The sequence below is a fragment of the Oryctolagus cuniculus genome, chromosome 1, assembly GCF_051225735.1.
Source record: "Oryctolagus cuniculus isolate XC-2025 breed Fujian yellow rabbit chromosome 1, ASM5122573v1, whole genome shotgun sequence".
Classification (NCBI taxonomy): domain Eukaryota; kingdom Metazoa; phylum Chordata; class Mammalia; order Lagomorpha; family Leporidae; genus Oryctolagus; species Oryctolagus cuniculus.
In genome coordinates, this window is record NC_142867.1 from 165,546,689 (window position 1) to 165,574,325 (window position 27,637).

General features: G+C 36.9%; 1 protein-coding gene across 7 annotated transcripts in view; it reads right to left on the reverse strand.

Moving 5' to 3' along the window:
• The window catches only part of RFX3 (regulatory factor X3), a 337,813-nt gene that overhangs the window by 40,582 nt on the left and 269,594 nt on the right, over positions 1-27,637 (reverse strand). For all 7 annotated transcript variants that reach the window (XM_070051492.2, XM_051846155.3, XM_051846162.3 and 4 more), the window contains 6 exons: positions 17,537-17,658; positions 15,845-15,957; positions 10,945-11,060; positions 10,316-10,470; positions 6,375-6,472; positions 3,023-3,172 (listed from right to left, as the gene is read on the reverse strand). In XM_070051492.2, the coding sequence (XP_069907593.1) occupies positions 3,023-3,172; positions 6,375-6,472; positions 10,316-10,470; positions 10,945-11,060; positions 15,845-15,957; positions 17,537-17,658 (754 nt within the window). The remainder of the gene's footprint in view (positions 1-3,022; positions 3,173-6,374; positions 6,473-10,315; positions 10,471-10,944; positions 11,061-15,844; positions 15,958-17,536; positions 17,659-27,637) is intronic.

A 27,637-nucleotide genomic window follows, 5' to 3' on the forward strand; every position in this document is an offset into this window, starting at 1 on the left:
GGCCATTTGGGGGGTGAACCAACAGAAGGAAGACCTTTCTCTCTGTCTCTCTCACTGTCTATAACTCTCTCCCTGTCTCTCTTTCTCACTGTCTAACTCTGCCTGGCAAAAAATTAAAAAAAAAATTTTAAAAAGCAAGTATATACAATAGCTAGGTTGTAAGTTCAGGTCACCCAAAGTATTTAGTCAACACTGCAGAAGAACAACAGTACATGTACATGATTGGAGAATGATGTATTTGTAACGCTATCAGTTAAAGAGAGCAGAAGACCAACTACACACTAAAAAAAAATTATCTTCAATGCATGAGGAAAAGATTGATTTAGAGAATGAAGTAGTAAGGAGTTTCAAACTCTTAGAGTACTGTAATACTGACATTTACATGTAATTTCACTAGGTTAAGCTATACTTTATTCTAAGAACATCAGCCTTATATTTGTCAGTCTTACTGAGATAAATGTTGTAGGAGTAGGCACCATTTCCAAATTAATAGGAGAGGGTGATAAAGACGGAATGGGAAACAGAAGACATTGTGAAAACATGGTAAAACTTGGAACAGAAAAGGAAAAGAAACAAGGATGATTAACTAATGTTAGTGTAAAAGGACACTTCAAAAAGTTTGTGGATAAACTGGAATCAGAAGATAAATTTATCTCAGTGCAAAAGAATTTTAAATTCATGCAGTTTGTTCATACTATGCATCCTATTGTCAACTTTTTGAAGACCCCTCTCAGGGCCAGCGCCGTGGCTCATTTGGCTAATTCTCCACCTGCAGTGCCGGCACCCCGGGGTTCTAGTCCTGGTCGGGGTGCCGGATTCTGTCCCGGTTGCCCCTCTTCCAGGCCAGCTCTCTGCTGTGGCCCGGGAGTGCAGTGGAGGATGGCCCAAGTGCTTGGGCCCTGCACCCCATGGGAGACCAGGATAAGTACCTGGCTCCTGGCTTCGGATCAGCGCGGTGTGCTGGCCACAGCAGCCATTGGAGGGTGAACCAACGGAAGGAAGACCTTTCTCTCTGTCTCTCTCTCTCACTGTCCACTCTGCCTGTCAAAAAAAAAAAAAAAAACAAAACAAAACAAAACAAACAAAAAAAAACCCTCATATATGAAGTGGGACTTCATTATTTTTTTTTTTTAAGATTTATTTATTTATTTGAAAGGCAGAGTTACAGAGAAGCAGAGGCAGAGAGAGAGAGAGAGAGAGAGAGAGGTCTTCCATCTATTGGCTCACTCCCCAAATGGCTGCAATGGCCAGAGCTGGACCGATTTGAAGCCAGGGGCCAGGAGCTTCTTCCAGGTCTCCCATGCAGTTGCAAGGATGCCGGCACTGCAGGAGGAGGAGGCTTTACTTCTATGCCACAACGCTGGCCCTTTATTGTGGCTTTAATTTAACGTGGCTAATGATGTTGAGCAACTCTTCACACACTTATTTACCATCTGTATAGTTTCTTTGGAGAAGCATCTCTTAGATTTTTGTCCATTTTTTAATCAGGTCATCTTTTTATTATTGTGGTATACATAATAGTTCTTTACATATTCTTGACAGAAGTCATTTATAAGATAGATAATTTGAGGCTGCAGCTGTGGTGTAGAAGGTTAAGCTTCCACCTATGGTGCCGGCATCCCACATGGTTCAAGTCCCAGCTCCCTGCTGATGGCCTGGGAAAGCAGTGGAAGATGGTTCAACTGCTTGGGCCCCTGCACTCACATGGGAGACCCAGAAGAAGCTCCTGGCTCCTGGCTTTGGATCAGCCCAGCTCTGACCATTGTGGTCATTTGGGAAGTAGACCAGCAGATGGAAGACCTCTCTCTCTATCTCTCCCTCTCTCTGTCTGGAACTCTGCCTCTTGAATAAATAAATCTTTAAAAGAAATAAAAAATAAATGATTTGCAAAAAAAATCCTCATATTCTGTGAGTTGTCATTTCACTTTTTTAAATGTTTGTCTTTATTTATTTGAAACACTGAAACAGAGATAGAGAGAGACAGATACCCCATCTCCTGGTTCACTCCCCAAATGCCTGCAATAGTTAAGGCTGGGCTAGGCTGAAGCCAGGGGCCAGGATCTCCCCTGTGGGGGTTAGGGACCCAACCACTTGAGTTATTGCTGCTGCCTCCCAGGGTATACAGTAGCAGGAAGCTGGAATAAGAAGTGGAGTTGGACCTTAATTTGGGATTTCAGATATGGGATGTGGGCATGCCAAGGAGTTTCTTAAATGCTACACCAAATGCCTTCCCCCATTTTACTTTCTTAATGCTGTCTTTTGAAGACCAAAAGTTTGAAATTTGTAGTTATGTTTGGTGTATGTATTTTATTGTTGTGTTGCCTATGCTTCTGGTGTGCAATAGCATTGTTTTATGCAGTAACAATAAGTTTCATTTCCTTAGTAACAGAAATAAAGTATTTGCTGGAATTCTATAATAACATCATTAGATCTTTTATTTTTAAAGCTATAAAGTTGTAGTGAGTAGTTTGATTATAAAGTTAAATTTTTTTTCACTTGCAACTATCAAAATAAACAATCTGACTATATCTAGTTCTTTTCAGGTGAATAAATGTTTAATAGAAACCTATAGTAAACTCTGAAATAGAGTTTCTTTTAGTTCTTGAAAAGCTGGATACTATAAAAACATAAATATCTTTGTGTTTGTCATGGTAAAAATTACTAAACATGTAAACAACTATCCAAGATAGGATTCTGTAAGGTGAAGAAAGTTCATAGTAGTTATGTAACTTGCCCAAAGTCCCACTGATAGATGGAGGTGTGTAATTTTTGGCCTGATTTCAATGACTGTGATCTTCATTACTCATGCATTATTCAGCAAAGCCAGGTAAGATAATACACTACCTTCTAGAACTATAACTCTCAGTAGACTACCTACAAACCACAGTCCTATCTGAGTAAAACTCCTCTCTTTCAGGACACTGTGAATACAAATGCCTGCATACAGATGAGATGATCCAAGTTAAGAAGCACAAATTGAATATCTTTACTTAAAAATACGTTTTGCAAAGAGACAGAGTACCTGGACGTTGGCGAAGTCCACACGGTTGAGGTCGTTGAGCATCTGGTTGATTTGGGAAGTGTTCTGAAGCACTGCGCGAGCTGCCTGGGCCAGGTGATTGAGAGACGTGTATCTTCGCAGAGTCTGGGCAAAGGCACTTACAGCGGCAACCTGCAAAGAAACCCAATTAAGCTGGGTTTTTTTTTTCCTTCCAGTATAAGAAACCACCATAATCTTCAAACTTTTTTCCCTTGCCAAATTTTAAATGCTTCTCTTTGACACTTACTTGAAATTCATTTGGTTCGAGTTTACTTGTAAATTACAGCATTTAAATCTCTTAAACCAAGTATTATTTTTCTTTTGAGTAGGTTGAGGTCAAGATTAAAACAAACTCCCACATTCTTTGACATTTGAGTGCAGCATTAATTAAACCAATCTTGTAAGTAACTACTCATCCATAGCAAGAAATGACTTTGTCTAGGGGAGTAGAAAAAAATACTATTTTTCATTCTTTTCACTCTATTAGAAAGTAGGCAAATAAAAACTTTTTTTTTACATCTGGAAAACCAAAATACACAAACATACCTTTTTAACTGGATTATAAAATACTTTTCAGACTAATACCATTCAGATTCACTCTTACTACCTTATTTAATAAAAACCTGGATAATTCTGAGAGGAAATAAGAGCTCATAACCTTTATCAGCAACTATACTGTTAATAAATGTATCAGAGACAAGCAACTCTTTATAATTAATTTGAATTTCATGAAAGGGGCTATTCAGGAAACCTCCATCTGCCCTTCAAAAGCTATTTTTCAATCTTCTCCACCCTGTGCTGTGTCCGTAAAGGCTAAACCAAATTCAGTAATATCTTTTCTTGCCCTCTGGCTTCCAGCCGGGTATGACCAACAACAGGTAATGGTAAGAGACGGTAGGGGAGGAAAGAGATTATTTGTTTCTTGCAACCTCTGCTCTCTCTTTTTGGACAGAGTCTGCTTTCCTATCTTATGGCTACCACGGCCCTTGAGAAAAAAAGGAAGGGATTTTCTAAAGATAAGGTTTTCATCTCTTAACCTTTCAGACTTAGGGCTGGTTAAGTCTAATTTCAATTGGGGTGCTTTAGCATGGGCACCTCTGGAAATCAACTCTTCTTAAAATCTCTTTAGTTATCTTTTCCTCCCACCCCAATCTACCTCTGCTTTGGATGTACCATTTCTTTCCTGCTGGGACCCTCCAGGAAATAGTTTATGGTGGAAGATATCAAGGATAATGCAAGAAAGAAAGACAAAGTCTAGATAAATACCTAATTTCATGGAAATCTGTTACATGCACAGTAGATCCAATGATTCCAACATTTTAAAAATGTTAACCATTTTACCACATTTACAGGAATGTACGTTTTGCATTAAGTCATCACAGGTATTCCTGAAACAAGTAATTGGACAATGTTTTGGCCGAGCAGTAGTGGATAGCCACAGGGCACAGGGTGCTCCACCCTGACAGTGAGACCACACCCCTGTAATGTAAAGGCAGGACCCAGAATCTCATCAGTCTCCCTAAGCCCAAGGTGTCCTTGCCTGTCCTTTATCAGAAGGAATTCACTTAACTTTGAAAGTTGTATACCTATGCCAACAAGGTTCTAATCACTGGACTCAACAAGACATATTTTTCCAAGAGATAAAACCCTGTTGGCTAGTATTGTCTGGAGCGGTTTAGTAGAATTCCAGGTCCAGGCAGAAAAATTCCAGGTGTGAGGCAGAAGGTAATTAACACTTACATGGAAACACCAGACCAACTGAGGCCCAGCAGCCCATCATAAATGCCCTGGAGACCAAGCATCACCAATCAATCAGAGGAAGCTCTCTAGCACCACTGACCAACCTGGAACTTAGGGAAGAAGTGAACACACACCTCTCAGATCCAAATACAATCTATTAGAACCTTCACCCCAACTTCTTGGAGAGCCCAGGAATTAAGCACTAGCTGCCAGGCTGCTTGCTCTGTGCTTTGCAATAAATACCTACTTTATTCCACCACCCTGATGTCAGTGATAGTTTTCTGCATGTTTGTTTGGAGGTCCTATATCAAGACCTCCAACTAGTATGAGGGGTTGTTCTGCAATAGCAGTGAGATGTCTTGGGACTACATGGGACTCGTAGGGGAAGCTCACATATCCTTGGAAGAGTCTTGAGCGCTTTTCCATTTTTGTGGTTTATATTAATCAAGTACATGCTATTTGCAAGGCACTGGGTTAAGTGCCTCACATATATTACCTTGTTCAGTTCTCAAAACCACCCTACTTCACACATACTCTGTTTTCAAGAGGTTAAGTAGCTGCTCAAGCTTGCATGGAAACTCCACTCCATTAAAGTGTGGGATAGAAACCCAGGCATTTTGAACCCTACAACTACAGAGGCCACACTGGAATACTATTTCTTCTGTCAGGTTAAACTGTCTTAATTGATTGCATGCTGAGCTGAAAACGGGTATCAGGAGGAGCAGAAGAGAAGAGAACACCTTCTGCCATAGCAAATCATCCAAATCAACTGTGGTGGTCAGTGAGATGGTCTATGTGGTTTTTGTACTGCTACCTTATTCACTTTCATGACATTGGGAGGGGAAGTGTTTTTAGCTGTTGGATGTATTGTTACAATTATGACTGATTTTGCAAATTAGAAAGGATTCCTCTCTGGCAAGCAGCACTTTTTCTCGTATGTGTATCCACCTTCATGTAATACCCTACAACAGCCCCGCCAAACAGAACTTCCTGCAGCCATGAAAACGCTCTGCATCTGTGCTGCCCAACAGAGCAATCACCAGACAACAAAAAAGCTGAGTACTTCAAGCGCAGCTAGTGTGAGCAGCTTCAATTTTCATCTGACTTAATTTTAACTAAAAGTCAAATTTAAACAGTCTTAATATATTGACAGCATGGCCTAGAGCAACAATCATGGCAGGCAAATCAATGAAACACTGCCTTCCTCTGTAAGCGCTACTGAGAGAATACTCTGAAGCAGACTTTAAGGCAATGCAGGAGCTACCTGTTTCCAAAGAGACTTGCCAACTACAAGAATTTCAAACTATTAGCTTTGCCCCTAAGCTGAAATACCAAGTATATTGTTGGAGCTGCATAGTGGATATGTCACTGACAAAAAGCCATGAATGTGATTTTGGGTATCAAAATTGAGAATCTGTCCAGTCTTGCCACAAAGCAACCTGGCCAGCAGGGGACAGCATGGCAACTAGAACTCCCATTTCTAGCTAAATACTCCACAATCCTCATCATCGCACTGAGCGAGTCTGAGATAATTCTCCATTTGAAGAACTGCTTTCCTAAACACAAAAGAAAAACCAAAGATATAAAAATGTACCTTGGTTTGTATCATTCTCTGTGGAATATTGTTCATGGCATTGGAAAGCCAACCTTCAAGGCTTTTTGCAAAATTTCGAATGGCTTGGGTCAAGGCACCTGAATGTGAAAGAATAAAAGCAGAAGAAAATGGATAACAAAGAATATTAATCTATGCTAGAATAAGGGAAAACATGCATACACAGCATTCAATATTATAGTGTCCTCATCAACAAAGCTGTAACATTATTCCTAACTTTTTAAAGCATTCAAGAGTTATACTCTGAGCTTTTTAAAAATTACTTGAAAGGCATTTTGTTCCCAGATACTTATGACACTTTGTTAGGAAGTGAAAACATTCAAACATTTTTGCTTAAAGCAACATATACCAGTTGTGAATATTTCCTAGCATGGAAAAAGCACTCTTTTCATTAACAGATTTTTTTGCTCAAAGGTTAAGTCTTTTTCTTTATAAATTCTTCATCTTGATTATTTTTCAAACTTTTAACCCATTTTTACATCTTTGGTTAAAAATAAAACAAATACAAAGCTTTCTCTGTCTGCATCTATTTTAAACAGAACCTATGAACTGGAGTAGTTATCACTATCTAGTTGAAAAGTGAGGTAAATATTAAAATTCTCTGACTTGAAAATTCTGGATAACTATTTTCCATTTCACTTGGCAGGTAGAGACAAAAAGATCGATGCAAGGAAATTTTCGTCACAGAGGCCAATCTTTTATAATATATTCCTAAAATATTTCATGCCAAACTCTGCACATCAGTTAAAACTTGAACTAGTGAAAGGTCCCATAACAGAAGATTTTATGGTGGTCATAAAATGACTAGAAGCATTTTTAGTTATCAGGGATAACTATTACTACTTTACAAAAAGGGTTTTTCTTACTGAGGTTGTTAAAAGCAATTCAGGCCACAGGATTTTATTTCCTCTGTGCCCAAGGCTCCACAGTGTAACGAGTAGTTTTAGATATTTAATCAGTGTTGAAGTAACCAAAACACAAAACTAACCTCTGTAGGTTACCTTTACTGTGGTACCAAAACCTGTAGTCTACAATAAGAAACAGAGAAACTGTATTTTTGACCAAGGCTCCAAAGAATAATAATGTTAATGATAGTATTAAATTTTTTGGTATTTATTTTGATGCTCAAATGTATCTGACCTGCTTCTCTATTACTTTATGAAAGCAGGTGTTAGAAATAATTTAGCCCATCAAGTTATTTGCAAAAGATAGAAAATTTACTATTCCATTAACAAAAACATTTTAAAAAAAAAGCTATATCTCACTGGTAAAATGATAGAAAAGATTGAAATGACCTAAATTTTGAATAGGAAAAGCATTCAAGAAACACAGACTATTAACCATGAGAATCATTTATTGGAAACACTGAATCAGAAATTTCTTGAGAACTAATCTTGAAATCTCCACAGTTTCCTATGTTAGTCAATAAAGAAAAAAAGAAAGAAAAATATCTTTCTGTTATATTATGTACTAGAACCATGAAGGGCAGGCATGAATGGAAATGAAAGAGTGAAAAAAAATTAATAACCTTTTTGAAACTAGGTAAAATTTTGTTCCAGGTTAAACTTAGGTAATCTGCATATTCCATTTTTCCTGTAGCTAATAAATAACAATTACTTAATCTGAAAAAAAAACCCAAGAACCTGTTTATGTATGTTCCTTTTATTAAAAAAATTAATATGAACTTTGTCCTGACAAGTTTGATGCAAGGGAAATTATAAAACAAAAAGGTATTTTGCACACTAAATAATTGTAAGTTTTTACTTTTTTCTACTAAATGATAATCTAGGTCATCTTTAATTATACTTGTAATTGTACATTTGTTACCAGTTGAGTTCTTATACAATACTTTACACTTAATTTTTTTCATCCTCAGATAAATGTATTTTAGAATACAGTAGCTTTAAGCTGACTTTAAATTAGTGTGATGTACAGACTTTTTTTGGCTAAAAAAAGAAATTCCATCTGGATAGAAAATGGTAGAGTGAAGTACTAGTAGCCAGGAAAACACGATTTTTAAAAATACAATTAAGTTTTCTTTCTCTACAGGGATTCATGTGAGATCAAAATTGTGTAGATCGACTCTGACAACTTTTAAGGGCTCATCCATGGAAATCCTGGAATTTAAAATCTATTCTAAAGCTGACTTGTCTTAACCTGCTCAAGATTAATATTAAAAATGCATACAATCAGAAGACAGCTATCTAAATCATATTTTTAGTTTTGTTTTGTTAAGTCTCACTGTGGAATGGGAATTAAATTTCCAGATGTCCTTGGTTGGGTGGTACATTGATGCATCTGGTAATTTCACAGAAATAAAACTGTTCAGTTGTCTGCTGAATGTAAAGACAAATCATTTGACAGAATAAACTGGTTTTCAAATCAAAATGTACTAAAGACAAAGGTCAAGTGTACTCTGTAGTGAAAATTATGCAGTTTAAAGTGAACTAAAATTGATACATGATTTAAATTAGGGAACTGCTATGTTCCCAGGTTAACTTCTGGTGATGCTATTAGAGAAGCAAAATCAGAACTGGTTAATGAATACTGATGCTGACTTGCCTCAAAAAAGAAAGCACTCCCTGACATCCTTTCTTATGTCTCACGAGAGAAATTGCACGCTGGCGGTAAGGTGTCATAGGCTAATGAGCTACCATATGCAACTTCTTCTAACATCTCTGGAAATCATCATCACTCAGAATACCAGGAGCAAGAGCAAAACAAGGAAAATCAGACTAAGGAACATAAATCAGCACAGAATTTATATAGTGAAATTTTCGATGGCAACGTCACTTTTAATCAATCCTTAGTCAGGAAACTTGGTACACACAGAGTGCAACACATTAGTAATTTATATTGTAAGGCACGGTCAGCTGGACTGCTTTTTACTCATTCCTACATAAATGTAAATGTGTGTGCACTGATATAGTATCTAAAGCATCTAATTCATGGTCATGGAGAATAAAAGAAAGGATCCATCTTTCACTGTTCTCTATCGAATTTAGAGAAACAAGAAACTATAAGCTTACAAACGTTAACATATTCCCCTTGTAAATCCTTGTTTATATATTTTTAGAAAATTGGACACAAATCATCTTGTGAACAGTGTACTGAAATACACGATTGCCAATTTCACAGGCCAAAAGATCGCTATCACTCCATTAATATCAGCATAGAGTGATTTTTTTCTTTAAAAGTGGCTAGTGTGTGCTTATGAGAATATTTGTGTAGAATAGTTTCAACTGTTTCCAACGGTATCTGTAAGTTCCAGAAATAACTGCAGAAAATAGCTTTGCTTGCTACAAGGTAGTTAAAAAAGCATCATCAGTTAAAATCTAACCTATCTAGGTAATTCCCACTTGCTTCATGGTGTACAGTGCTTGTGTAGTTACCTATATTTTTCTCTTGAAATGCCATTTAACCATTATTGTTAAAGGAAACTGCACTTCTAGTCCTTAAAGTTATATAAGGGACAAAGTAAATGCTTTTATGAAGGTACTCAACTTTCCTGGAAACCAAGATAAATTCATCTCAAATCAAAAGTGACCATGTAAGGGGCAAATGTGGTAATTAGAGATTTCAAAAATTTTTGGCTTTTCACAGGGGACTGTGTCCGTGGTAGAATAATTTTTTCATGGCTGACTGGCCTGGGAGTATTCCTGCAATTGGTTTATTCAGGCTGTCAAATCTACAGCTTGACCTTTTTATCAAAAGGAAAATAGAAGACTGGAAAACAGATATTTTTTCCCCTTTTACAGTTTTGCTCTAGGCTGCTTTCATGCACTATTCTATGTTGCATGTTTTCCTGTTTGGCAAATCTAAATGAAATTAGAATCATTCTAGGTTGCAACGTCATCTCCCAAAACTTCCTAAGTGGAATGTATGAGAACAAAAGCATCCATACTTGTCTGCATTTAACTTACTAGGAATAGGTCTAAGGACGTCGGGGATGAGAATCTCCACCAAAGCCTGGTACATCCCATGGTCACAGTTACACATCCATTTCAGGATAGACTCATGTTTGCACAGAGTTATCAGCTTTGCTTTCGGAAGTCGACTTTCTATTTCACTCAGATTGCTGGTGTGAATAAATGTAGCAAATGAATAGATGGCAAATGAGGATAAAAAAGAAAATGGACTTTAAAAATAGTTTATCAAATATTACTGAGGTTATAACTACACCACTATTGCACTGGCGCCTTAGCAGCTGGATATAAATATATATATATATATCTACATACATAAAACACTCCCCCATAGCTGCCTATGCACATTAAGATCTTCTGAAGGTATGAAACGCAGGTATGATAGTAATTCTATGAGGATGAAATAACTCTACCGCAGTCCCCCACGTCAATAAAAATGGGAACAATATACGCACGCTGAAACCTCAAGAGAGCAATTTGTGGTTTATTTCTAGAACGGCCAAAGCATCAATCAAATCACTAATGTTATCAAGTAAGGTTCACAACTGGTATACATATCTCTAATGTATTAGCTGTGGCATCTACTCAGCCATGAAAATGAATTGGAAAAGCATATTGATTCTGACCTTGGTTCAGTAATGGTAGTGCCGTCAGCTGGAGTCGTGGGAGAATAGCGCCAGAATGTTTGCCACAATTTTTCTATCAGGCTAAACTGGAGATTCACAACAACGTCCAATATTGCCTACAAGACAAAATAATATTCATACTGCCTTACAATGACTTATGGAGATAAGTGAAGGGAGCCTGCTATGACGAGACTTTACCTGGCAAAGGCCTCCTGTGGGCTCATAAGTTAACAATACAGTGAAATGCAACTAAAATTTGCAACAGGAGGAAATAGAGGCTCACTAAGGAAAAAAAAGGGGAAAAAAATCACTCCCCAGTGAAAGATTAAGCAGGATAACTTGTATTCCATCCACTATGGTCTCATAGCCCATTCTCACTTTGCTTTTCTCCACCACTTCCAATGCTTGCTTTTCTCTCTCTTTCTTCCTTAACCACTGCTTTGTTTTGTCTGCGTGGCTGCTGCCACTCTACCTATTCTTAGACCCAAAAGGGCACAGAGCACAGATTCGGTGCCTACCAGTCCTCTCTGGGTTAACTGACTGTGAGCCACCATGGAGTGTAGAAGTGAAGGGTGTGGAGGTGCTTATGTGTGGCAGATGGAGCTGCAGTTGAATTAACTCTAAGGCTTCTAACCACAGGTTGGTTGCAGGGTGTTCCCAGGTAAGCAGAGGCTAGGATAGAAACTATGAAGTTAGCAGGCTTCAGAGGACAGACACACCTCTGGGCAGAAAAAAAGGCAAGCCAGGCATCAAGCATTGGTTACACAGGGGATTCCATTTGAAATCACAGAATTGATCTTACCTGTGCACACTCCCTTTAGAGAGCAGCTTTAAGACTATCCCTTTATCTAACTTTGGGGGCCTCATCAACTCTTACTCCTTAGTTTTATCTTCTAGAACCATATTCCAGGCATATCAAGGGCACTTTTTTTTATGATACTAAAATCTGTCACTTTCCTTATTAAGTTTTGATGAGCATATTTAACTTCATCCAGCCATCACAATTAATTTGTAAACTGGCTTTCAGATGAAAGTAGGCATAAAATCAAAGGCTAACTTTCTTGTGCAAAGAACATACGACTCAGTGATTATTTTGAGTACTAGGAGATAGAAGCATTGTTTCTCTGCCTTTGAAGTAAATAAAATAGTTTTTAAAAGGGGGTGCATGTTTGGCATGATGATTACGATACCAGCTGGGGCATCCACATCTAACATTTTGAGTGCCTGCTCCATTCCTCATTCCAGCTTTCTGCTAATGTGCACCCTGGGAGGCAGTTGGTGATGGCTTAAGTACTTGGGCCCCTGCCACCTATGTCAGAGACCTGAACTGAGGCTCCTGGTTTTCGTGTGGCACAGCCCTAGATATTGTGGGCATCTGTATAAAACCAATGGATAAGAGATCTATCTAGCTGTTTCAAATTAAAAAAAAAAAAAAAAAGAGAGAGAGAAGTAAAGAGTATAATGTGTTTGCTGTCATTAGCATTGAGGACAGGATAGGTAAACCAGCCTCAACAAGAGCTACTGAATCCACATAAGACAGAAAATATGGGCTATCTGGAGAGTGCATCTGAGTACTTCAGGCAAAAAAAAATGATAAAAATGATAACTTCATAATGTCACTCTTGTAGTGAATAACTAATGTTAAAAACACTCTAAACATTACTAATATTAAACAACAGTCTGTGTAAAATGTTACAAGTCATTGGACAAGGATAATGGAGGGAAGGGGTCAGATTAATCACCATAATAAAAATACCAACTGCAAGCCATAGAAGTATGGCATATACAGACAGTTATCCCTCATCCCAGGCAAATCCAGAACCTTCTCAAGAGGCAAATTATTATAGCGTTTTCTTAATTGTGGTATAGGCCCATCCTAAGAAATCACCTCCAAAAGTGGTAAGCAGCTACTAACACCTTCCATAATACCTGCACATCTCAACCTTTGAGTCTGCCAGATGAAAATTATGCTCACCTTTAAAAAAAAAAAGCAGTAGTAACTTGCATGAAAAATTACATTTGTTCCTTATATTACAAAACTAGCACTAGTTATAAAATAGCTTTGACAAACTTATTTTAAGAATTCCAAATAATAGGCAAAGTAAGTCTATTAATCTTTCTCTAAAAACAGATAATAAGGCATGTAAGGAATTTCAATGTATCTTAAATCTGGCATCTCTTCAAATTAAATTATCTCAAATAACTGCTTTAAAAAGGACTTTTTGGAGCTGGTGCTTTGGCATAGCAGGTAAAGCTGCCACCTGCAGTGCCTGGCATCCTACATGGGCGCCAGTTCAAGTCCCGCTGCTCCACTTCCCATCCAGCTCTCTGCAATGGCCTGGGAAAGCAGTAAAAGATGGCTCAAGTCCTTGGGACCCTGCACCCATGTGGGAGACCTGGAGGAAGCTCCTGGCTCCTGGCTTCAGATTGGCCCAGTTCCAGCCATTGCAGCTATTCGGGGAGTGAACCCACGGATGGAAGATCTCTCTTTGCCTCTGCCTCTCTGTAACTCTGCCTTTCAAATCAATAAATAAATCTGGGGGGGGGGGGGAGGACATTTCACATAAGCCACATTTGAGTCAATTTTACAAATGAATAAAACATACTTTCCATTATTTTCAGATTAAATATATAAGCAAAAACAAATGAAAATAATCCATATTCAACCAGCTTTGGGCAAATGACTTTTTATAGGACTGGATATGTCATTCAGGCTGTATATTTCAATAGTTTGGAAGTGTGATAGAAAAAATTATTAGAATTCTTTCATGTATATGCTACCGCATACAAAGACATCATGGACACTAATGGCTCTAAAACAAAAGCAGGTCCTTAATATGTACTGTCATTTCCAACACAAATTACATTTCCCTAGCTCCCCATACAGAACATGTTGATAACTGAAAATCAGTACATTAGTGAAAATTTTGTAATCCAAAGAATATTTCCATCTTATCAGTGGCATTTGTTACTTAAAATAATCCTGCTGTATACATATACTTGACAGTATAAATAATCATGCTCTATATTATACGTCACATACATATGAGAAACTTAAAAAATCAAAATTATATTTGCATAGGCTGGTTTGCTTAAAGCAATGTTCAGCTGAACACACAGAAATGAAAAGCTGTTTATAGAGAATCTGTATACAAATCTTTATTTAGTATGATCATGACAATATATATTGAATTTTTTTTAGCTGTACCTGTAAGTATAAACCAGAAATTCTCTAATATTGGGAAAAGCACAGTAGTCAAAGGGAAAAGAACACTGAGTGGCTTTCATTCCTCCAGGAAATGTTAGGAACTGGCAGGACCTGAAGAAAAACACTTTTGACACATGCTATGTTAATAAGGAAAGAACTTGCCCTTGGTTGTTAATAATCTAGCACTCTTGACAGGCACTCAGGTTCACTAAAGCAATTCTTAGTTCTGAAGTGGGGGAAAAAATCTGTGAATGCTATGAGCTGAGACTTCTTAGTGCAGAGTGCATTGTCAGCAGTCGGGAGGACTGCCCAGGAAATCCAACGGATTAGCTTTTACTCCTAAGTAGATCACAAATACCCCTGGAATAAAGCCACTTAAATTCTAAATAGAATCTTCTTTCAAAAGGAGAGGCACTTAAGAAACTCTTATTGTAATCCATTATCCCCTCTCCACCAGGTGAGCTGCAGGTATATTAACATGCTGGCTTGGAGAGAGCCTACCTCCTAGAGGATGCAGACAATTTCAAAGTAGCATACCAAGAAGGTGAGTTAGAGTCAGGAGAGAAAACACCAAAAGAAACCTGAATTAACAACAAAAATGAAATTACACTAGAGCCTCACATGATCTTCCAAGGAATACCTAATGTGCTTTATTAAACATTTCTAGAAATTATCTGTGACAGAAATACAAATTTCTGATGTAGAATTCAAAAGGGTAAAAGGTGCTTGATGAAAAATTAAGACTTGGAACGGCGCTGTGGTGCAGCAGGTTAAGCTGCTGCCTGCAGTGTCAGCATCCCACATAGGCGCCAGTTCCAGTCCCAGCCCCTCCACTTCCAATGCAGCTCCCTGCTAATGTGCCTAAGAAAGCAGTGGAAGATGGTCCAAGTGCTTGGGCCCCTGCATCTACATGGGAGGCCCGGAAGAGGCTCCGGGCTCCTGGCATTGACCTGGCCCAGCCCTAGCCATTGTGGCCATTTGGGGAGTGAACCACCTGATGGAAGATCTCTCTCTTTCTGTCTCTTCCTCCCTCTCTTTTTCTCTAACTCTTCCTTTCAAATAAAAAAAATAAATAAATCTTAAAAAAAAAAGCATCTGTTTTTAACACTTCTGTGTTCTTCCTTTTGGAGACAGGTACATACATGCTTTCTTTCACTCAAATGACTGACCATGTGCTACACACAGCATTTTGCATCTTGCTGGTTCTTTTATATTAAATCCTGGAGCTTGTTCTATTTCAATAGATTGAGAGTTGGCTATTCTTTTTAATGGCTGTATAGTTTTCCAATTTATAAACTGTACCATATTTTATTTATCCATTTCTTTATTAGACACTGACATTACAATCAATCTTTTGCATTACAACAAATAATGCAACCAATTCCCTTGTATACTTTTTTCATCTCTCACATGTAAGTACTTCTGTACAATAAATAGCTAGAAGAATTGCTACATCAAAGGATTAATATTAGGATAGGCTTAATAAATGGAGATTAAAATTTATTCTCACTGTGCTGTATTTCTCACTTTGAGACAAGAAAAGAAGAAAAATGAATTCATTAGCTCATAGAAATGCTCAAAAGAATTAGTGCTAACTTCCTCTGTCCTGTAGGAATAAGCTTGATTATTTTGTTTTAACAAGTTGTCTGGCAAAAGTTAGCATGTGTTCATACTATGTTTGAAAAGACTTACCTCACAGTGCTCTCGATAAAGACTCTGCAGTGACTTGATATCCTCAAAGGTAGTACCATCTGGCAGGGAAGAGATTTCAACTTCTCCAAACTCTGGAAGGGCTCGAGATGCATCTGTTACCATGACAACACAACAGAAAAAAAGCTACTTCAGATACTGCCAATTACAGATTAATGAGAGAAAATTTAAGAAGACTACGTAGAAAAAAAAATTAGAGATAAAAGGTCCAAAGAGCAAAAGCTTTTCATATTAATACTTTACAAGCAAAAGTTAGCAACCTCAATAGTACAAAACAATAGAGGGAATACATTCAAGAAATGTATATAAACAAACTTTTCACTACAGTTCGACTGGAAATAGGGTACCACAAGCCCCTATTTATGTCTTGAGTTTGCTGATACCATTTTAGTTACTTTTATTATTATTATATCACTTAGCTACATAAAAATAAATATAGCTTGAATATGTTCATACTTCTTATGTAACTATAAACCTAAAGGGCTACAGAATATATACAAAGGAAACTACAAAAACAACATTAAATTTAACAACAACTAATTTGCTGTGATGGGGATGACTCTGTTGTCCAGTGACTAAATTCTCTCTTACACCATGAACATGACATTGACTGCCGGCACACAATCTGCTGGGTCTGACAGGCCTACACATCACTTCCTGGTAGCTGCTACTCCCTTAACTCTTCTACATTCAAATGACCATGAAACTTTCCTCCACACAGAGCATAGGGATGAAAGCATAATTTACCAAGTTAAGGCTCTATTCTTATGAGCTCTGGATAATCAGTAGACTACACTTTGGTGCCTGCCTTATCATAAATTCAAACATAAATGTAGAAACTAAAAGTGCACAACAGTATTTAGTTCTAGTTCTCCAGATAATCCAGAATGTTTTTTAAGATTATAAAGGAAATAAAAACAAAATTGAAATTAAAATTTTTGTTGAAAGCTTATGTTTCCACATGGATACACATGAGGTCTTTAGTTTGGAAAATGATGCCATAATGTTTTAAACTTCAGTAGCTAATTCAACTTGAGTTTTCTTTGACAGAAAATACTCCCTCTCTCTCTCTCTCTCTCTCATGTTGATCTAGTTACAGAAATTATGCATGCTCATTGCTCAGAGAATTTCCAGTTAAATTAAACTGCCATTTTTGCCCCTTTGGTTGTGGCAGGAATATGCACAATGTCCAAGTTATACTTCCTGTGTCCATAAGAAATGTGTATACCATCTACAAAATCACAAAAACGGGAAATTCTGTGAACTAGGTAAAATAATTAATTACTTCTTTATAATATAATTTTTTCCAGTCCAAGACTTTGTGTAAGTGCTTCATACACAGGAAATGAGAATTCTTTTTGGCACTTGAAGTTAGTAATGCAAGTAAACACAACACAATTTAGCTTACAAAAGCCAATTAATATAAGTCTTGGAAAACAATTTCATAGCTGAGCCTTTAATTCATATGCATTAGAAAGGCCTAAGTAACTTGAGATTTTTAAAAATATGCTCCATATTAGAACTATCACATGATGTGAATAGTTTTAGCACCCCCCAAAAAATAAAACCTTTCTATGTAATTAACATCTATAATAACATTGCACTTGGAGAAATGACTATGATTATTTTCTTAAAAATCCTATGGCAACTAAAATGCATTACACCTTAACATACCTAAAAACTGCTGATGATGTTGACTTTGGGCAATTACAGTTTGCTCAACAGATGTGCCTGTCTGTTGACCACTTCCTGTGAAACCATCTGCAACCCCATCCACTTTCTGCATAGGCTTGTACCTAAAAACATTAGATGGGGAAAAAACAAATAAACCAAATTATTCCTTGCTATTTTGCACTACCCAAAAGTCCCCAGGCATTCAAATTTTTTCTTCTGTCTTTTAATGTCTCATGAGAGTTTGAAAATTTTATTTTTTTCTTGATACTCTCATAAAGTTAGGATGCAGAATTTTTTTCAATCAGGAAAAGAGAAAAAAAAAGGAGACACAGAAAAGGGACCCATTTTTGAAAATTCATAAATTTACCTAAGAATGAGAGAATTACAGTATATTTCTAGGGACAACAGCAGCAAAGATGCCCATAATTACACTTCTAATGTACATTTTGTAAGTAAGTTTTAATGGCCAATGGATCAGGATAGAAACAACTGAAACACATTGGAACTCTCATCTGAATCAAGATCTAAGAGCTCAGCATCAGAAATATTGACCAATGGTATTCAATTAATTTATATCTCTACAATACCATCAGCCTATAAATCCTATAATCTAGTTTTTCACGTCTCAAACACTTCCCACGCACCTCAGTGTAACTGCCTCTCTCGATTATTATCCCATCTGGAAATACACCAGCTCTAGAAACCACCTTGCAGTGAAATACTTGGGCATGCAAGAATCCACCCACTAATTTAGTTTACCAAAGTGAAAAAAAAAGGTATCAAAATAGCTAGTTATCCTAGTTATACTAACTTATGTATTTCTCATACCTCTAAATAGAGAAAATGTGTTTCAGCACATGGGCAAGAAGTAGGGAATTCTTGGGAGAGAAATAATGTATGAAAAAAAAGTCTGGGCAACTCTCCTAGGACAAGCAAATGCAAAATAAGTAACCAGCAACTACAATATCTTATTTTGTTCAGATTGCACTTATTTATCATCGTTTTTGAAATTGGGAAATAACAGAGCAGCATGAAAAGGATTAAAATCTACAATAAGCTTATTACGTAGCAATTCTATCATTGACATTATGGTGTTTGTCCTTCTATTTTCTTCCCTCTTTTCTTATTTCTCATTAGATCTATATATAAAAGATCCTAAACTCCTAACCACTTATTGATTCCTACACTAACACTGTAATCCAACTGTATTATTAACATGAAGCTATTGTTAATTATAATGTCCCTAGTATGTGAACAGGACATTCACAAAGATGCCTGCATTCTGACAACAGACATGCAATGAATAGGCCTGGTAAAATAACCCACAGGTCAATGCTCAGGTTGCCTTAGAAAATGATTCAATCTTGAGCCTTATCAATTATAACAGATAACTGAAACTGAAAAGAAAATTATTAGCAAGTTCTTTATAGTGACATTTAGAAATATTTCCATGTAATAATAATTCCATGTTACAACTACAGAAAAACAAAGATAAAGCCAGAGGATGATGAAGCAAAAAAAGTGTACAACACTCTTCATCACGCTTTTAGTTTTAGTAACGGCATTTATCACCAAAATACTGGTTGCTGTTTTGTAATAATAAACAAGAAGTTAAGCCTGCTCTTTATATTTAATGAAAAAAAAAAAAAAACTTTTCAGTTGAGGCCATACCAAGAGGCAACAGAAGAGCAAGTATTGGGATGTACTAAAAGTGCCATTTAGGAAAAGTTAAATGTATTTGATTTTGTTCTACCTTACAGAACGAAACAAAAACGTGGGGAGGCAAGTGCTTTGTCTTCTTGTGTAAGACAGTACTCTGTTCCAGCAGACTTGAACAATTTTATCCTTACTTCACTTAGGAAGTTTCTTGTCCTCCTCAATATATTCCAGGTTTCATCTGATTTTAGCTTCCCTTGTTTTCAACTATGAAATTTTATATCACTAATTACATAGCATAAAATTGTTTAACCACGTTCCTTCATTTACGTCAATGAAGTTTGGATGCATGGACTTCAAACCAAAGCAGTTAAAGGAACTGGGATTACTTACCCTGGAGAAGAGAAAAATGAAAATACTTCCCATAGATTTCAATCATATTAAGTTTGCATATGGGATTATGAAGTAATGATGAGGCTTTGCCCAGCTACATTTTACTGTGTTTCCTTTGTTGTACACAGCCTCTAGAATGCTGTGGGTGCTTACTAGGAAGGAATATGAAGGGCAGGTGGAATTTAATCCAAAAAGAAAATGATACATATTCTTAGAATTTAAACTTTCAGAGGGCAGAAGCTACTACAGTCTCCCTGCACAAAGTGCAAGCCTAAACTCCATAAGCAAAATTATCTAATTCCTTAGCAAGTGGAGAAAGCTGTTAGCATCAAACATAGACATTCCTAAAGGAAGAAAATATTATATTTTCTGTAAGAAATCAAAATCAAGATGCAGACATGAATGTATTATTGTGCTTACTAATAATGATTTTGAGTGGGAAGCACTATTTAGAGGTATACTATATTACATTCGAGGTGGAAAATTCACCAAGAGCAGCAGGCAGGAAAAAAATGTAGAAAAAGGAAAACTCTTAGATATTGTTGGTGGGAATTTAAGTTAGTGCATCCACTGTACAAAACAATATGGAGATTTCTTAAAACACTAGAAATGGAACCACCATATGATCTAGCAATCCCACTGTGGGGTATATACTCAAAAGACATGATCTCTCTTAATCAAAGAAATAGCTGTTTCACCAAGTTTATAGCAGCACTGTTCACAAACAGCCAAAATATGAAACCAACCAAGGTGTCCATCATGAGATGAATGAATAAAGAAAACATGGTCTATATAATGGAGTACTATCCAACTATAAAAAAAGAGAACGAAATCCTGTCATTCGCAGTGAAATGGATGGAAATGGAGGACATCATGTCAAATGAAGTAAGCCACATGTTCTCCCTTACTGTGGGAACTAAAATTAATAATTAAAGAAACCCCTCAATTTGAATATAGAATGTTGATTATTAGAGGTAGGGAGGGATAAATGGAACTTGGATTTAAAAAATGGAGGAAGCTGGGTATGGTGCACTAATTTTGACAAATACACTACCAAGGGATGTCAATGGGGAATTGAGGGAAGGTGTCTATGGGAACTGATATTACCACCTCCCAATTTTGTCATGTAAATTTAAAATTAGTAATAAAATATTTATATAAAGTATTGGTGAATTAGTAAATCTATAAAAATTTCTGACGTTCTGGAGAAATTGTACAAGTCAGTGCTGTCCTACAAAGTAGAGATAAAAAAAAAAAAGGAGATACTGTATAGTCAGAACTGGAAAACTGTTCTCATTCTAAGAATTAAAGTAAGGGTAGCAAGGTAAAAGATGGGTAATGATGAATCATCTGTATCACTTCTTGGTTGTCCTGGCATTAAAGCCCCTACAAATTGGAAAGTTATCTTGTGCCCCTGACAGAAAAGCCTGGGGGAAAAGTAATGGATTTGTGCCACAAAGAATGGCATCAGGAATATTGCTTAAGGACCAAACTGATGGTCTGAATCTGTATATACGAGAGCTTCCAAGTAGTGCTAACTTTTTCTTTTCTTGCTTTTAGTAACAAATCATGTAATTGCATATCCATACAGTAGTAGTACCTGGCACTGGGTTGGTGCTTGGAAGGAATCCCCAGAAACCAAAAACACTGCACTGAGAAAGGATAAATGTTCATCCTCCTGAACCTCTGCCTAAAGAAAGCATCCTATCTCTACCAGTACTTCAGAGGTATGGGTCTTCCCAGAAAAAGAAAAGCAGTTTAATAGGAAGTCAAGAATATTCACTTTTAAAAATAGCCTAAACAAATACCTGTGTCAGCTGATTCTTTTTGGAATAAATGACTCTAGGTAACAGATCCATAGTTTAGGAACCTAACTACCGCCTATCATTATCTTTGTAGGCTTCCAAAACATTCAAATGCTGAGGCTCACCCTAGATCTATCCAATAATATTTTGAAAAATGAGACTTAACCAATTATTTTAATAAATTTCTAATCACAGGAGTATTTCACTATGATACAAATTCTATTTCCTTAAAATATACAGACTAAATTAGAGAAAATTAATTTTTAATAAGCCTTTTACAATACACTAAATTTAGAAAGTACTATAAATAAATATCTTGAAATGGATGGATGAATGCTCAAACTAACATATTTCATTTTATCATACCATCAATTTTTCTTAACATCAGTAAATAAATTCACAACTTATCTATTGAGTATTTACCATAGGTCAGGTAATGTAGGTGTACAGTTTCTAAAAGGTGAGATACCAACGTAATTTTTCCAAAATGCTTTTTATATTTTACTTACATGAAATTCCACATTATTTTAACTCCGCTTGAATTTCAACTGACCTTTTTGCACTGAAACATAACTTAGAGGTTTTCTACCTCTCTATATTCTTCATTAAATAAGCATCATAAACTCTAAATCATAAAAACTAGGGGAGCGTTCCACTGAAAAAAAAAAAAAAGCAAACTAACAAAACCCTTCCATGTTGAATCCTTTAAAAAACTAAACTCTTTAGTATTTAAGAGTATTACCCTTCCTTAACTCCCACTTATTTTACAAATTCATTATTTTAGATTAGGTTTTCTTATGGTAGATTCTTGGTGCTCTTGAATTGTGTGTGCTCTGGGAAAGACCTGCACAGCATCAAGCAAAGAAACAGTTCTTGGTTTCAAAATTAGTAAGAAGCAAATGATAATTTTAACAGCTTGCAACTCCATGGGCAATCAGAGCTAAAGTTGTTAATGATTAAGAAATGAAAGAAACTCTAGTGCTTTAATAGCTGAGTGTACACATGAAACCTGTCACTAATACAGAAAACTTGGAAAATTATTAGGAATCTTACCCTGTGGTGTTAGTCATAGCTGGTATTTAGGATTTGGGCAGTTGTAACTCTCCTGTAAAAGTAATATCCTATCAATAATCCCACAGGCACAGATACTAAAACAATCCAATGGAAGGCAAAGAATGGTATATATTTACCTTCACATTCAACTGGTAATACCTAGTGGAAGGAGTCAAACATTTGGATAAGGCCCTTCAAATCAGCTGAAAAATGCATATGTAAAATGCAAAATCTAAACTGCACAACTAAATAAAGTAATTATCATGTTTGTAATTCCAGAAACTACACAATCATTTAACTAGCCTGAATGAAGCAAGATGTTGAGCTCAAAATCAGGGCGGAAGGCTACTAACTTTAAACTGGTATCTTACAATCCTCTTTGGAAAAATTATCCCAGAAAGTCTTTAGATGACTAGGTGTCTGAAAAGCATCAAGTGATAGAAACACTGATGGATCCCAAGGAAATGGTGAATGGGAAGAGTTCCATTCTTAAGAATAGCAACTCACTCTTTGACTATCACACAGCATTTAATACATTTAAATGCCTTCCAAACATCCACCCCCAGGGTTAATTGATAAGTATTCTGTATTTTTCCCCTTACTGTTGGTGGCTCTCTGAATATTTATCTCTTCATTAGCGCTCACTTAAAATTGAGTAAACAAAGGACAAAAATTAACTCTATGAGGTAGTTGCAGCTGAGAAAGGAGGAAGTTGAAGGTGTTGGCTAAAGTGAGAGCTACAGATTGAATCACTTGATCAAAATTTACACAGTACTTACAGTGTGCTCTGTGCTCTACTACGTGCTGCAGATGCAAACATGAAAGAGGCATACATGATTCCCTGATCTCATGAATTTCTTGTCTTAGAAGTGATTTTTGCTTGAATAAATAGAACTGTTATATTTTTGCTACAAATATGCATGATATTTTATGTACAGTTGGCCCTCTGTGTTAAACAGATTTAAGAGGGACATCCCTCCCTACCTTCTTTTAGTTGAAGGATGACAATCTGGTTCCACCAGATGCCAGGACATCAACAAAAATTTTTTTAAAAAAAGGCATTTGAAGCGTTTTCTAGGAAAAAATAGTGAGGTTCATGCATGCCACAATTTTAAGTGGGCCTCAGTTTCCTTATCAGTAAATAATAATTGCCAAAAGAGATCATCCATGTATGAGGATGTCTTCAAAAAGTTCATGGAAGTGCTCATTATTCTTTAATTCAATTTTTCCATTAACTTCTTAAAGTGTCCTCAGAAAGTGCTTGCTAGAGAACATCTGCATGCCCAATAAATAACCACAAGGAGGAAAAGTGATGATTGTCATTACCAAGCATTACATACATTACTAGTTTTATCATGAGTGAGCTGTGATTATTTATGATCCTCATGTCTTCAAAGAGAAATATGATTATTACATCAGGGCATAGTGCAATGGCATAGTGAACATTAAATATCTCAGTGCCCAGATTCCTTATTTGTCTCCAAAAGCCAAGTGCACAGGCACCTGATCACCTTTTCACTAGACTCCTGCTACTCTCAGCAGTACCTGAGGGACCCACCAGCACTAGATGCATGGCTCTGTAATGACCCCAGAGAATGTACAGTCTAGGAAAGGAATGAAAACTATTAACAACAATCAAAGTTGGAAACCACTAGCCCAAAGAACACAAAAACAGCCAAGCCTCCAAAACACCAGAATATTCCTAAAGATTTTTCTCTAGTGTCCACAGTCTAATAATAACAACCATAATAATTATCTAACACTTCAATGTTTTTAATTGTAAAAAAAAAAAATTGGGGGCTGCCACTGTGGCATAGCAAGTAAAGCTGCTACCTGCAGCGCCGACATCCCAAATGGGTGCCAGTTCAAGTCCTGGCTGCTCCACTTCCAATCTAGCTCTCTGTAATGGCCTAGGAAAGCAGTAGAAGATTCCCTGCAATTGCATGGGAGACCTGGAAGAAGATCCAGGCTCTTGGCTTTGGATTAGCCCAGCTCCAGTCATTGTGGCCATTTGTGGAGTAAACAAGAGGATGAAAGACCTCGCTCTCTCTCTCTCTCTCTCTGCCTCTGCCTCTCTGTAACCCTGCCTTTCAAATAATAAATAAATAAATATTTAAAAAATATTTTCAGGTCAGGAATTTGGCATAGTTTCTTAAGTCGCTTCTTGGGATGTCCACATTTAACATCTAAGTGCCTTGTTTAAGTTCCAGTTGCTCAACTTCTGATGTAGCTTCTTGCTAATGTGCCCCTGGGAGGCAGTGGATGACAGCTCAAGTACTTGGGTCCCTCCCACCCACAAGGGAGACACAGGTAAAGTTAGAGCTCTTATAGGCATTTGGGGGATAAAGCGGCAGATGGAAGATCTCTCTCTGTCATTCTATGTCTCTCTGTCTTTCTAATAAACTGAGAACAAATTAAACACACACAGACACATACTTGTAAGGTCCTTCATGAGAGACCTTGCTTGTCCTTAAAAAACAAAATCAAAGCCTTTTACACATTTTTTTCCATTTAATCTTGAAAACAATTTGGGAAAAAGTCAACTAATAATTTCCATTTTGCAGAAGAAAGGCTGAGGCTCAATGAGGTCAAGGCACATACTCTGCACAAGTACTGAAGCAGGCTGTGCTCTAATTCCTATTTCCAATTCTGAACTCGGGATTCTTTCACTAGCTTGTGAACTCTTCATTAAGAAAGGTCTTCTGATAACAAAGGTTCTTAGAGTTCATGCCTTGCTACTTATGAACATACATGTTTTCAGGTTTGCCTACCATAAAGCAAAAGTAGCCTTCCTATTCCGATCCTTCTTTCCCTTCCCCTGGTGCCCACAAAGATTCTTTCACAGAATCTAGTTCCTGAGAGGAGATCATGCAAATAGGCAGAAAATGGAACATCCATCCATTTAATTGACACATACTCATTAAAATGTAATTTCTCCCTTTATTTCATTTGCAAAAATGTTATTGTCTCTGAGGATAGAATTTTTAGACTAAAGACAAAAATGGGTGATACATGACTGTGCATAAGTTATCTTTAGTTTTCTCCTGGTAGGCAGCAAGTGATGGCTCAAGTATTTGGGTCCCTGCCACTCAAGTGGGAGACCCAGGTTGAGTTCCAGGGTCCTGGTTATGGCCTGGCCCACTTCTGATTGATGCTGGCACTTGGGAGGGACTAGTAAATGGATCGAAGATCTGTCTGTCTCTGTCTTTCTGCATTTCAAACCAATGAAAATGAATTTTCAAAAAGATTGTTTAAAAAGAAGATGGAAGATAGGTTCTAAGTGTCCTTCTGGCTTTCACATTCTATGATCCTGTGATATTTCTGCAAGACATGACATATTCTGTACGTAATTGACTGTTGATATGTATCAGTATTTATTTCAGAAATAATAAATGCAGTTTAATATTTTCAGAATGGCTACTGGGACCAAACACAGCCAAGCACACTGTCAAAAACATTTGGCTCTATTCCATTACTTTTGCTACTGGGATTTGGAAGAACAACTAAAATATATGTGCCAACACTTTCCATGTTCTTATTTTAAATATTAAAAATAAATTGCAGCAAACATTTTTATTTAATTTGTCAAGCTGTAAACTACTGATCTCCTATTTGCTCTTTAATAACTGATTTGTGGTTTAAAATAGCATATTAGTCCATATGTGAAATTTCCTTGAAAAGTGAATATTACTTCATTTAAGCACAAATACTCCTTTAATATGAAATATGTTCAATAGTAGACACTCAAAACAAACAAAAATAAAACCAATAAAACAATTATAACTTCTCCAGCTTTCTTACCCAGGCTATTTGACCTCTTTTTGACTGACCATACTGCCATCAGCCTGTGAAACAGTTATAACACTGTGTTAGACTACAGTCCAGCCATGAGAGTGACACTCAGCACCCAACGGCTTGTAGGCACATTGTCCCTCAATGGGATAGCCACACATTGCTGTACTGAATAACCCAGAAATAAAGAAAAGACTGTGTCTGTCTACTTATATTTCCTGTTGCCAGCTGTCACAGCCCATGATTGCCTCAGAATCAAGTGAGGGCTAATCTGCTCCTTTATTGTAGGTAAACGGCTTCGGATGGCTTCATCTTTTCAATTAAGTGAAACGACAGGCTCCCTGATAGGCGCTTTTCCATTAGAAGCCATTTCCATTTATTTCTAGACTCATAGCTATGCTCCATATGGTAATGTTACTGGGAATCTAATTTGTAGATAAGTGGAAATTTCCTTTACTGCCTTGTCATATTTTCAAATAAAAAACCTTACACAAAGGAACATAAGAAATTGCAAATCTATATAAAACAATAATAACTATAGATCCTGCAACTATTATAAGTCCAAATTTATCACACATATTTATACAGTGACTACTAAAGCTTAAATTCAATTGACAAAATAATTAGTGCCTATTCTTGAATTTTTTTTCACTGTGAGAAATGGTAACACATGTAAAGTTACACTATGGAACATGCACACAGAGAGGTGGCATAATATAAACTTTGAGGTATTTAAACAATCCAATTATCCTGAAATAAAATCTTTTAAATCCTTCACAGGTTACTTGCATTTCAACAGAATAGCAGTCTCTTCTTTGTGTATATTCAAGTAGAATCATTTGAGTTCTGAAATCATCATCTTCTAATTTTTGAAGCATAAAATAAATGACATAATGAGTTCTTTTGCCATCTTTTTCAGCACCTGACCAGGATCCTTACATTTGTACTTATGGAAAGAAAGTTTCTCTCCTATCCAAGTGGTTTGTCCTGATGTGGCAACTGGCTTCAGGTTAGGCCTATCAGTGCAGTCAGTGGAAAGACTGCCCCAAAGAAACACAACCCTCTTGCTGCTTGACTAATACTAAGGAAGATCCTAACCACTTAACAATGCACCACATCAAGAGCACCATCCATAAGCAAAAAGTTGTATCACTATTTAAAAATCAACAAATTGGTGCTGGCTTTGTGGCACAGTAAGTTAAACTGACACCTGTGATACCATCCTATGTGAGTGGCAGTTTGAGTCCCAGCTGCTCTACTTCCAATCCAGGCCCCTGCTAATGGGCTTGGGAAGCAGGGGAAGAAGGCGCAAGTACTTGGGTCCCTGCCACCCATGTGGGGGACCCAGATGGAGTTCCAGGCTCCTAGTTTCAGCTTTGCATAGCCTCAGATGCTGCAGCCA